Source organism: Convolutriloba macropyga, chromosome 11, assembly GCF_964194025.1.
Source record: "Convolutriloba macropyga chromosome 11, txConMacr16.3, whole genome shotgun sequence".
NCBI classification, from domain to species: Eukaryota; Metazoa; Xenacoelomorpha; order Acoela; family Convolutidae; genus Convolutriloba; species Convolutriloba macropyga.
Window position 1 is genome coordinate 2090076 of NC_134478.1, and position 13113 is coordinate 2103188.

A 13113-nucleotide genomic window follows, 5' to 3' on the forward strand; every position below is an offset into this window, starting at 1 on the left:
GCAAAAAATGCAGCAACCAATACAATTCAAATTCTATTATTGGTTGTGTAATTATCTGTTTAAGGCTATTAGGCAATGATTGATTTAACAATTAGGTTTCCATGATTTTTCGAACTGGAGAGTTGTCTTTGAATTGTCTTTATTTATTGTAAATATTGAATGTAATATCCGTGACATTTGTCCACGATGCCTGTTTTTGAGTGAGCGTGGACAGCAGTGACATGATTTTGTCACTGTTGTCCGCACCCACTGTTTTACAGTTGCAGTATCCATTAACCAGGATATAGCTAACGTGTCAATACATGGAAAAGAAAGAAAACTTAATTAGTGATTAATTACAGAAATGTTCCTCGCAATACTAAGCTGATAATTAGAGACTTTTCAACTACCCACATCGCTGTTCACAAACATTGAATAAGAATATGCGATGACGTATTGTTTCTGTTGTCCACGAGAGACCAAAACCGTCAAAATTACCAAATCTAGCTTTTGCAACGTAATGCCTTGAATCTCAGTCTTTTTATAAGTTTAAACGAGAATCTATAAGCTTGCCAACGATAAAGAGCCAATTTCTGTTAATTTTTTCTGGCATTTATCAGATTATATTGATAAAGCAATTCTTTTTAAAAAATAGTGACACGTGTAGTTAAAAGACCGTTGGTTTTGATGTTTACAGAAAATGCAAAACGTTATACTCGTATCTATAGACAATTAATTTAAAAACTTCGATGTGGCAAATTCATAAAACGCTTCTTGTGTACAGACAGAGTACAGACAGACAAAAGTCTCGGTTTATAAATTACAATTTATTCGAAAATAGATTTTATATATTAGTGAACGTGCAAAACAGAATACTTCAGCTTGAAAATTTGATTCTGTGGGTGAGTTAGCAAAGTAAGTTAAAATCTGATTGTTCGGGTTAGTAACCAGATCAATGAGCAACCTAATCTAGGTGAGCAGAAATCAACCCGAGGCTAACAAAAAGCATACAAATCATATCCGTAAATATTTCGGGAAAAACTTAGTGAATAGTATTTTTTGAATGTTGAGTTTTTTTGAGGCAATCGCAACACGGTGTTTATTTTACTTTAAAAAAAATATTTTTTTATTTTCGTATTTTATTTTTAAAATTTTATTTTTATTTGTATTAAAAAAAATTTGGGTTAGAGAAGTTAACTTTCTTTTATTATTTTGGATGATTACATTGGTCGTTTCAATTGCATTTGTTCGCTTTAGATATTGAACCTCAAAATGAACGGCCTTAGCCTTGCTCTCGCTTTTCTAATGGCATCAGAGATGTACGCAGCACCCACGGAGTCGACTGACAACAATGTTGCTGATGATAGTGCCCCCAAAGATCCTCCGAACGAATGGGGGACCTACTACATTTTACCTAATGACTTTGCCAATATGAAGGATAAGTTCAAGCAGTCATACGAAAAGTACCAATCGGATAGCAACAAAAAGACTCAATGCAAAATAGGTGACGCAGACTTTGAGCGCTGGTTTATCAGCTCAAAGGACGAAACCATCTATATTCTGTCCTACTATTGCAGATCTAAGGCTGCAAGAGGATACGAGCACCTGAAAGTCCAGATCAAGGGTGACGACATCAAGGTACTCGACTTCAAGGATTCCCTCAAGGATTTTGGAATCACGAATGCGGGTGACTATGAGGTTACCAAAGAGGACGAAGAGGCTCTCAAGATTCAGACTGAAGTCCTGCAGAAAGTCAAAGATCAATTGAAGGAACAGAAGAATCCATTCAACGCTCTTCTGGAACTCTGTCCCGACCCCGGAACCCAAACTCTCTACGAGGCCCAGACCAAGATGCAAAATGGTCTCTACTACTATAGATTCCCAATTAGCTGCAACTACACTGGATCCGGACACGACTTCATGACTCACATTGAGGTGGTCGAGGATAAAGATTTCAAGGCTCTGAACGAGGGAAAACCTCTTCTTGCGGTTATGGAGACACCTGAGAAGAACATCGAGTTCATCCGGGAAAAGGAAAAGGAGATGACAGCGAAGCAGAGTTTTGCATCTGCAATCGCTCCTATGATCACCCTCCTTGTACTTCCTCTGGCTCATGGATTCTTCTAGAATCGGAAGGACATTCAGAAAGGGAACGGACTCAACCTTCAGCTCTGTCTACTAAGAACGAGTTCAACTTGATCATGCACAATAGTGTGTAGAACCGCCTGAAACTTTTATAAAACTCATAGGTCATTTGATTTGACCTCTAATTTATATGAAATGTTTTTGTGTGACATCGGATATTATGAAATAACTAGAACTTTTTGTCGAATGAAACTGCTTTCTTTTGTGGGCTATATTGCATTGTTTTTTTTACATCTCATGTATAATTACTTGTTCGTACAGTCATAAAAAACATGAAAATCAATTTTCAAACCGAAGAAAACCTTCTTGTGTGCAGGAATTTTTCTAACTGAGACTTGTATTATTTTCATCAATCTAAATTTTGAACATTTGCGCATGCTATGAGTTTATTTTTTATTCATTTCTATTGTTTAAATAGAAGTTGGGCGTTAAGCATCTAGATTTGGATATAGATTTTTAAAATATATTTCCAGTTCTGCCTCGGTCAGTCTAGCTTTCCGGCTTGCAACAAAAAATGAGAAATTTTTTCTGAAAATGAACGATTGTAAAAATTTCAAAGATTTGAAATTGTTCACCATGAGTAGTTTAAAACTTCAAATAAGGTAAAGTTATCCATGATTAATTTATATTTTCCTTTCTATCTGAAGAAAAAAATCAAACGGGAAAATATTGCCGTTGGTTAAAAATTAACAAGGCCTATTTTGCATTCCCTCGAATTCCGTAGAATTTCTAGAGAACCTTTAGGAAGATGAGCGGCGGTTAATTCAGATAAATTTGCCCAAACATTTTATAGCTCTCTGTGGAAGCTTTATAAATCAGTGCTAGCGAAATTCAAACTTAATTTTTGATAGTTTGATATTGATTGTATCAATGTCGTCGAAACAGGTGTCTTTAAAACCAACAAGGAGGCCAGGGAATAACGTGGCACATAATGTTCCGACCCTGCTGATCCTCTCTGTGTGCTAAATAAAGCAGAGACAGGAAACTTTCAAATTTAAAAAAGGATAGCTCGTGTTTTGTCGATTAAAACTCGATGGATTCTACAAGAATGACAGGCATTCATACCAGTGATGTTATCAGCGAAGTAATTTTTTCAATGAACAAAACCTGAACTGATCAAAATGTTTGCTTCAAAAACTGAAATTAACTCTAATATTTCTCTGGTTGCGGAAAAAAACCCCACTGAAAAAAAACCCTCCACTTCATTTTTGATAGGAAATAAACTCCCACTTTAATATTAAACAGCTGCGCATTTAGCGCGTTTGGCCATGCTTCGCGGGCCATGAAACTATCACAACCGAACAAATTATCACGACGGAAATTCAATTTTAAAATTTTATTTCTGTGGGGCTTATTTTCCGTGGGGGTTTATTTCCTATCTAAAGTTAAGTGGGCTTTTTTCCGCAGGGGTTTATTTCCTAGACCCAATTTCTCATTTTTCAAAACTCATTTAATCAGGAAAACACCTGCTTTTTCGAATACAAAAAAAATCAAGCTGCTGAGTGAGTGGTAGAAGTAACCAAATAATTCCCTCCTTGAATTCTAAAGGCGCTATCAAATGGTCGTAAAAGAATTAAGGAAAACAAAGAACTAAAAACCAGCACGAAAATTCCTGAAATACAATCCAAAGAATTGAATGAACTAATTTAAAAAAATCATTAACATGGGCAGCACACCAACTGAACATTAGGAGCCAAAAAGACGAAAATGAGTTGCTCATATTTAGAAAACGAAAACTATTATCAATAAATTGTTGATTTTTGATATCAGCGTATTGAATACCGAGGTCTGAAATTTAAAAAACGAGAACAAAAACTTGAAATCTGAGAGAAATTTTGAGATAGATATTTAAGAGACAAGCAGATTCAGTCAAGTACATCAAATGTCAAAAACTATATAGCACAAATAAAGATTAGGAGACCCTTGTTGTTCATATCATCAGCATTAAAGCTAAAAATCAATACAAAAAAACTAACTGGGAAAGAACCAAGCTTCTAGCTGAAAAGAGGATTACCTGACCACAAACCCAAATATACAAAACTGAGAAAATTCAAAATTGAAAATTTCAATAACCTTTGCCATATGTCGAATTTTTACAACATCAAAACCAACTCAATCAGTGTAGAAGCCAATAAAAAACTTCCTTTTGCAATGATTAGAAAAGCAGATAGAAAAAATAACCAAGAAGTTTAAAAATTTGAATAAAAATAAGCAAAAACTAATAAAAAGTTGCTAAGTTCTTGAAGTAAATATTCTCAAAATTAACCTTGTACTGCCATTATCTAACCAACATCCCAATTTCAAGCCCTAAAATATTTCCATTGGCCCCCAAATGACAATTATTTTCAAAAAACTAACAAACAATTTATTACTGCTTTTTGTGATTAAATGGAAATTACCAAAAATTACCTAAAGAGACATGAAAAGAAAAGCTAAAATGCAAACAATCATTATGGACTAGGATCAACTGCAATAAAACCTAGAAAAGACCTATTAGACTTTCATTACAGGAACAGTTTTTGATAGTCAACAAATCATAAACTAAAACATAAAAAGATAAAAAAAAACAATCAGATCTTAAAAACGATACTCCCTCGCTTTATTTAAGAAAATTAGTGATAACTGACATAATTGAGTCATTAATATATCAACAAGGGTACAGAGCACTGCAAACTAGATTGATTGCAGCCTGATTATACCAGTTTAAGACTAGGCAAATTAGACTAGTGATAAAAACCAAAAACAGTCAATTGCAAATGCTATATGACTTTGTTTAGTATATAACTTTGTATTATATAACATCTTTGTAATAGGTCAGAAGGACCTGTCGTTAAAGCATGAGACGCATAACCACTTGCTGCTCGTCCACTTTTAACATTCGGAAATCTTAAAACCTTGAAATAATTCTGATTTTATTTTGACTCCGACCTGACAAAAGCCACAACTACAATTAAACTTAAAATCAGCCTTGAAATCCGAAACCAGCAAAAATAATCAGAGTTTTCGCCAAAGGTTAACAAAACACTTTTATTTTTAAACAAGTCATTGTTTTTTAAAAACAGCACAGGTCTTGAATTACAATCCAAATAATAAAGCTATTGAGGCCAGCATAGTTTACTGAAAGAAACAGCTTTTGACGGTCAACGAAACAGAGGACCCTGCATATAAGAAAGTATTTAAAAAAACAAGAGAAAACGAAAAAATAACAACTTATCTTTCTTCGAAAAATTTGAGTTTTAATGTCACAACATTAACATTTTTAGATAGTTACAACACATTAAAACTGGTTATCACAAACTACAAAAACGCCATAATAAACGTTCAAAACAATTAAAAAGTTTCACGTATTTATATAAAATTTTAAAGATTCACTACAGCAATTTCTCTACTTTTTTAAAAATCAAATGCGTCTTAAATAAAAACTTCCACGAGAATCTGGCATCAATTAAAAAGCTAAATTTTGTTGCGCCAAGGCTTTGATTTGTCCATTTTTTGAGACTGCAAAAAAATAGTAATATCTTAATAGCATTGTTTTTGGTTTCGTTTTTTTTCAACCGTTTAATTTATTTCTTAAAGTTGAAAGTCAATAAAATCAAGACACAACGGAAGAAAAGCTCAAAATTAAATCAAAACGTAGCATTTTGAAGACTATTAGCTATCAACTGAAAATATTGAATGATCACTTTTTAGAAGTTTGTAGTGCTTGTTGTGCAGTTTCTCACTTTGTTTTAAAAGCACTGTCAATGAATTGTACACTAACTATTTCTAACTATTTCGTTTTCTGTACTATAGCCGCGACTGAAATTAATACAATTTGGTTTCTCATTGATCTCAAAAACGTATAAACAGATCTTAAGAAAAAGATAGCCAGAGACAATTTCTGAAATACAACACAAACAAAAACATGAAATCACTGAGCTGAACAGCTGCGCAATTGAACATTAAGAGCCATTGCGCCAATGGGACAATAAAATGCTTTTCAAATTTAGAAATATGCAAAAAATCATGCATTTTGGGTAAATATAATTTAAATAGCAAAAAGCGGGGAAAATTAATTCCAGAAAACTCTCTAATGAAGTGGAAGTAAAAGCAGCCTCTTGTCGTATTACAAAAAACTCTGTTAGCAATTTCTAGGTTCATTCTTGCAACAAATTTGAATAAAATGGGCCGAAAAAGAATATTTGGTACCATTTTTCATGAATAAGGATATATTTTTTTAACAATTCGGCTAAAATTCGGATAAAAAGGATATATTTCATGAAAAAGGATATATTTTCATTAATTCGGCTGAAATTTGGATAATTGTGATAAAAGTTCGGCCATACAGTTTAGCAAACCTTGGCTAACTTGAAAATTAAAACCAATTGTTTTTTATCGGTGACGATAACATAATTTAGCAAAATTGACCAAAATTAAGCAAATTTAAGGAGAATTTAAACAAAAGTAACGGAAATCCTTCAAAATGTGAACCTCAATACCTCCTCGAAGATGATTAAATTCAACAAAAATATTGTTTTTAATTATATATTTTACGCTCAATGATCTTCCTAAGACACCTCGTCTGTCTTTCTACTACAAATATATCGATGGGCCAAAATTGCCTGACCAAAAAGAAACCCAGCTGATCATATAGTTCTTCCCCGACTAAGTGGGTCCAGAACAAAATTGCAAAAGAAAAAAAAATGACCAATCACGCGAAAAATTCTGTCATATATAATTGTGAAAAAACAAAAACAAACAAATTTTTGGTTAAGTTCTCGAGAAGTTTTAAAAGTCGTTAGCAGTTTGATGTCAAGTCAAAATGCCTTTTAATCTATAGAAGCCAACCCGAGACTAAGAAGCCAAATCGACAAGATTTCTTGATAACAGTGCATTTTGATAAATCTGGAAAATGAAAAATTCTGTCTGAGTTGTTACTACGATGTAACGGTACTATTTCTTACCTCGCAGATGATCAACAGGCGAGAAATCACATGGCAATATTAATAACTTTTTGCTGCTGAAGTGCTTAATATTTTGTTTGATAGTTCCAAACAGCGTTGAGCTGCAACCCTTTTCCAGTTGAATGCTCTTTTAAGGGCTTCGAAATGAAGTTGATCAAAGTTATTAGCCAACTATAGCGTATTTTTGTCGTCAAAATTGTCATAATCATTGTCCTATGAGGTATACTGTCCTTAAAATAGTAAAGAACTATAAAAATAGGAAATCTGAATCCAGGATGACTATTTTTTGGTCGGGTCAAAAATCAGCAGAACGGAAACAGACTAGCGGCAGTTAAAATATCGTTTCTCCCTTATTTGGGAATTTCCCTGTGAAGCGTTTACAGGTCAATTTTCATCACAAATCTCTATACTCAACTGCCAGAGAGTAATAATTTCTCTATGTAGGTTTTTAACAACAAAGAAAATTTAGTCACAATCTTGTTAGATATATTTGAAATTTATTTACCCAAATGTCGATGGTACTTGCATAATACATCAAGTGACATCTTCAGGCTATCACATCTTGTCAAAGGAATTCAATAACTAGACACGTAAAAGTTTCTTTTAATGAAAGACGATTGTTTCCACAGATCGTTAATCAAAATAAGCAGTTTTCCGATTTTGCCTGCTTCATAAATATTGTCTTTTATATACTCATTGTATCGAAAACTGACCATGAAACATTCCATTGAGAAATTCAAAAACTATCATTTTCGCCGATTTCTAAATTTTTATCAATCTAAGAATAATCTAAAACCAGGTTTTAACTTTGATCTAAAACAATGTTTTTAAATTATTTTAACTTGTAAGTAATAAGATATTATAAGAAACAAATCAGTGAAAATGCATAAAAGTGTTTTACCTTATGACCGAGAATGCTAAAAGTATCGTCCAAAAAAGGATTCCGACTGCTGATTTCATTCAAAGCCATGTTTTTTCATCTGAAGATAATTAATGCATTTCAATCGATCTAAACACAGCTGGAAATGCCAAGAAAATATTTGAACTTATGAGTTGTTTCTATCAGCTGTCATATAACTACTTCATTTTAAGTAGCTAAATTCATTTTGAAAATGAGATAATTTGGAGGCTATTTTCAATGTGCCTTCCCTCAGCTTAGTGGGTGCATTTTATTTGCATCCCACCGACGCACGTGCCATATTTTTACCATGATTTACTATGTAATGGCACGCACTATGTAACGGGCGTGGGGTGGGGGAGGGGGGTGCATAACGTACTAGGGTCACTAACGGAACAGATCCAATTGCTTGAATTGTTTGATTGTACCCGGAGGTTGTTGAATAGGCCACACGATGTTTAAGTGACTCTATCGTAAACTACAGTGAAAAAAATCAGCCAAGAAGATTAACTAGTTCTTGCACAACGGCACTCGTGATATAACTTTCCCGAGTCAGATGAACTGCTCCCGAACGACACGCTCGGGCAATTTAATTGAGAGGGGGTGTAGTTTAGAGACATTTAATGGCAGCAAAAATGACACCAGATTGAACCACTTACCTCTATGTTGGCAGTCTCACATCTTTACCACTCAGCGACAATTCCTCTGCTTTGTTTCGCTGACAATCGCCTTAACAATGAACTTTGTTTCGGAATAAGAGCAACTTTGACCACTCAAAAACAAAGAATTGTAGTGTGAAAAAGTCACTCAAGATGTCAAAGAATGTTCTAGAAAAAGCTAAAACCGTCAAGCAAAAATTTTGCATAAAAAAGACCAACACGTTTACAATTAATGCTTCGAACTTCTCTCGAGAGCAATTACTAAATTTGAAAGAAACGTGACACCAAACCTTTTCTGTTCGCAGACAAACATATTTCAATTCTATCATAAACTTCAGTTGAAAATTGAAATAACTGAATTCATTGAAACGGTGGAAAGTAAATGAATAGACATGGTCCACGAATTCTCAATAATTTTGAATTGCTCGTAACATGACCTACCGTACTCAAGAAAAAGCAGTATATTTGTCTAGAATGTCAGAAAAAATTGTTTAAACAGCACGGTTTGTTTAGATGGTCATTATTATTATTATTATTATCATTGGTTTAAGCACTGTTTATAATCTCAACTGTGTCAAAAAAGTTTTTTTTAAAGTATTTGAAATGGCCTTGAAGTGAAATCTTGACAATACCTCATGTATCAATGCTTAAATTCTTCAGCTGCTCGAAAAATAAGGGAATTTTTAGGAGTTCATGGATGTGTGTTAAAATGACGCAGACATGGTTTCCTAAGTATGTCCTTCAAAATCTGATACAAGTCGGAAAAAGCTATCATCAATACCCACATTTTTCCATAAAATACTCCATAACAAACATATCTTTCTTCCTCTGGTTCTGCATTAAACATGTTTTCAAATTATTAATAATTTTTGAAACAAATTTTCATTTTCATCTCACCCTACCTTAGTATGTAAAACACGAAAGCTGCCATCTTTAAGAATACAGTACCGTCGCGTCTCAATTCAGTTATCAAAATTTTGATAAATAACTGAATATCTATTCTTTCACTTGTCAGCTTGTTCTACTACTGGTAAAACATTCTTGGTTAAATCTCAAGTTAAACAAGATCAGATTTCAAATAAATCAAGTAAGCAACATAAATATCACTTTCAGCTCAAGTTATTAATAAGTTTTATGTTGACATCAGCGCTAAGATTCCGTTACAAACCTAACTGGCTGACTAAAAAGAGGACGTTGTTGCGAATTGGCCATGACAGATGAAGCTGTAAAGAAAGGAGACGTCATCCTAGGAGCAAAATTTCCACTGGCAGAGTTCACATTTGAAACCGTATTAGCTGATGAACTGAAGCTAACAGCTTGAGTAGGAAAATTGGTATTTCTCCCAAATTCAATGTTCAAAGATGGCGCTTGAAATGTGACAGAATTCCCAGGTGTTGCTATGTTGGAGCCAAACAGTGGAGGTCTTAAAACACCCACATCCATTGGGTTGCTCGGAGGCAAGCCTGAAACATGTTGATTCGGTGGTCTTGGAACCATTTGTGGTTGAAAATGTCCAACTGTGTCAAATACAGAAGAGTTTACATGTGAACTTGGTATCTCATGCGAAGAAGTTTGAACATTTGAAGTTAACTGTCCTGGAAAACAAGGTTGGATCACGGCTCTTGGTACCTGACCAACTGGCGGTGGGGATAAAACGTGTGATTGAGGCAGTTGTTGCAAACACTGTCCTTGTATAGCTCCTGTTTGCGGTAACTGCTGGAAAGGCACCAGCTGCTCTGGTAGTAACTGATCTGCAGGAACCTGAATAACAATGGTTCGCATTGGTACCGTCTGCTGCTGGTTAGAAACTACACCAGAACTTATCTGTCCATTGACCACATTCTGGCTTGTCACTCGCTCATTTTGCGCCTGTGCTGAAGCGTTTTGAGGCGAAAAGGAAGCATGATGAGGTGAAACGGTCGCATTCAGAACCGGAAGGCAACTATTTTGCGGCAGAAATGATCCGTTATTGGACGAAAAGCCAAAATTTTGAGGTGGAAGTGAGAGATTCTGAGGCGTTGCAACATTCTGACTAGAAACTGGAACGCCGTTTGGCAGCGGAGCTAACTGAGATGACAACAGCTGGAAGGAAGCTTCTTGAACTTCCGGACTCTGTTGCCTTGGACCTGTTGGTAGTCTTGTATTTAGTTGCTCAGAATGTTGAAAACGTTGCCCTGGGGATAATGGATTCCCAGAGCTCCGGGATGCGGAACCTTTTGCCGATCCAGGTCTTTGAGCAAATGATGCGTTATGTGGATTGTAAGGACGGTTCCAAGTCGCAGTAGATTCAAAAGGATTGTTAAATACAGGTTCAGGTCCACGATTATCTTGCCCTTGATAGCTGACACTGCTGTTTCTAGGAGTACGCGATGGTGATCTCATCCAATCGCGAACAGGCGGAGTTGGAGGACCTGGGAAAACCTTTCGGGGATTCGCTTGTTTGTTCAGTTCTTTCACATATAGTACATCTATCGGCTCAATGTATCCAACTTTTGCAACCGGTTTTCTAGTCTTATCTCGAAATTTATTTTGCCGCAAATGTTTTTTCGGCTTTCGCGATTTTTCATTTGTCTCCTCGCACATATCATTTTCATTTTCATCGCTATTAGTTTGATTTTCTTGCGAATTAGCAAATGACATGCCCATTGGTCTTGACATCTTTGAAGGCACACTAGATATTTTCTTCCCTTCACTTGATTCTTGTGGATTCACCTTTGATTGCTTTTCTGACTTTGATTTCTCTTTCTTTTTAGATTGTTTGTCACCTTCATTTTCAGAAGAATCACTGGACGAGTTTAGCTCTTCAACGCCATCGTCGTTTAACTCCTCGGCCTCTTCTCGCTTCTGTCTCCTCTTGAGTGCCAATGCCCTCTTCGCCTCTCTTTCTGCTTCATCGTCACTATACTGCAGTGCAAACTCGGGCGGCTCAAGGTCATCTCTCCAAGAGGCGTCTGATCCCTTCACCTGCTCTAAATCACTTTGAAACACCACTTTGGTCATGTCGAAATCAGACAAGCAGCAATAAACAGACAGCCCCACTTTAACACCCTTAGATATTACATCTGCCTCGTTATTGAACCTAACAGTGTAAAACGGTTCGCGAACCGGTCCGAAAACTTCGAATACTTTGCCGAAAACAGTTTTATCCTCATTGAATAAAACTGTATCAGCGTCAAGAGCCATAGCTTCATTTGCAGATTTGATTATGGCTAAAACTCCGACAACAGACATTACATGTCCAACAATTTGCATGTACGCATCATCTTCAAGAGTCAAGTCTTTCAATTCTTCAATCTCAGGCAACTCAGTTATGACTACCTCTTTAGGTACAGTCGGCCCTGGGTAGTTTGGGTGAACTTTAACATCTTCTTTCAATCTAATGTGACTTGTACGCAACTTTCTATAGAACTCACTGTCTGACTCAGATGATGAGTCGCTTCCCGGGTCCTCAAAAGCAGACGCAGTTTTAGCTTCGTTACTTTCGCGATAGCATTCAGATCTCGTAACTTCAACAGTTCGAACACAAGTACTCGAAATATTTTCGCTTTTAATGCTTACTTTGATTGATCCGAAACTCTCAGAGCGGGTATCTACCTGTTCCAAGGCACAACCCTCATTATCATCAATTCCCCCACACTCAGACTCTTCGTCGGATAATTCGCGATGCCTACTTTCTCCAACGCCATCTGCTTTCGGAGGTGAACGGAAGAACACTCTGCTGTTCTTTGAACTTTCAGTGTTATTAACAACGCTGTCATCGTCATCGCAAGATTTTCTCTCCTGGCAAGATTCTTTTGAATTTACTATCTTCTCGTCGTCCGATAACCGACAATCTCCTCCACCTAATTCGCAGCGCGTATTCATAAAATTTGATTTAATACTTCCATTTGCTAGCAATTGATCTAAATAATCAGACGACTTTCTGCGATTCGGTTTTTCCACCACTTTTTCTGTACAATCTTTTGGGCTTTCAGGCCGAAGGAGCCGCTCCAGACGTTCATCATCTGATGAGTCATAGTTGCTCATTCTCCACATAACTTGGTCGTCAAGAGAGGTGTTATTAGGAAAATTCTTAGTTGCATTATCGCAGTTCGAAACAACAAGTAATTTATTCGAATTGACTACTTCACAAGTGGAGCCTTGCGATGAATCAGGGCCGTTCATTGATATTAACTGAGCAGCCATTAAAAGAATTCAAACCAGAACAAGAGCCACCAACATTCAGATAAAAGAACAAAATAATCTAAAAAAATTAAGGCTTAACTTTTTTAACTTGCAATAAAAAAGATGTATCCTGAACATCAAAAAAAAGTTAGCATTCTATAGTTCTTTAAGGTAAACCTGCAATTTTTGACAAGATATTGCACCAACATAAGAAAAAATTTGGACAACAATTTCTACACTGGTGGTCTTGTGTACCGATGAAATTGAGATTTTTATTGGAATTTGGGATCTGTTCCGTTTGTGCCCCCAGTTACAGAGCACGTGC

The 13113-nt window shown here is 35.7% G+C and overlaps 2 protein-coding genes across 5 annotated transcripts in view; one reads left to right on the top strand and one right to left on the bottom strand.

Moving 5' to 3' along the window:
- Positions 1–2528, top strand: part of LOC142349783 (uncharacterized) — a 40085-nt gene extending 37557 nt beyond the window's left edge. For 3 of the 4 annotated variants that reach the window (XM_075401554.1, XM_075401551.1, XM_075401552.1), the window contains exon 3: positions 1237–2528. In XM_075401554.1, coding sequence (XP_075257669.1) covers positions 1252–2106 — 855 coding nt within the window. In that variant the 5' untranslated portion in view covers positions 1237–1251 and the 3' untranslated portion in view covers positions 2107–2528. Of the gene's footprint in view, positions 1–754; positions 895–1236 lie in introns of those variants that run through there. The other variant, XM_075401555.1, reaches the window with a different exon arrangement.
- Positions 2529–9662: 7134 nt separating this feature from the next.
- Positions 9663–12889, bottom strand: LOC142350044 (uncharacterized). Its single transcript, XM_075401955.1, has one exon. The coding sequence runs from the start codon at positions 12807–12809 to the stop codon at positions 9774–9776; it is 3036 nt and encodes a 1011-aa protein (XP_075258070.1). The 5' UTR covers positions 12810–12889; the 3' UTR covers positions 9663–9773.
- Between the last annotated feature and the right edge of the window lie 224 nt (positions 12890–13113).

Bases quoted from the DNA above. Each gene is read 5' to 3' on its own strand.
- LOC142350044 (XM_075401955.1), bottom strand. From the start codon at position 12,809: ATGGCTGCTCAGTTAATATCAATGAACGGCCCTGATTCATCGCAAGGC.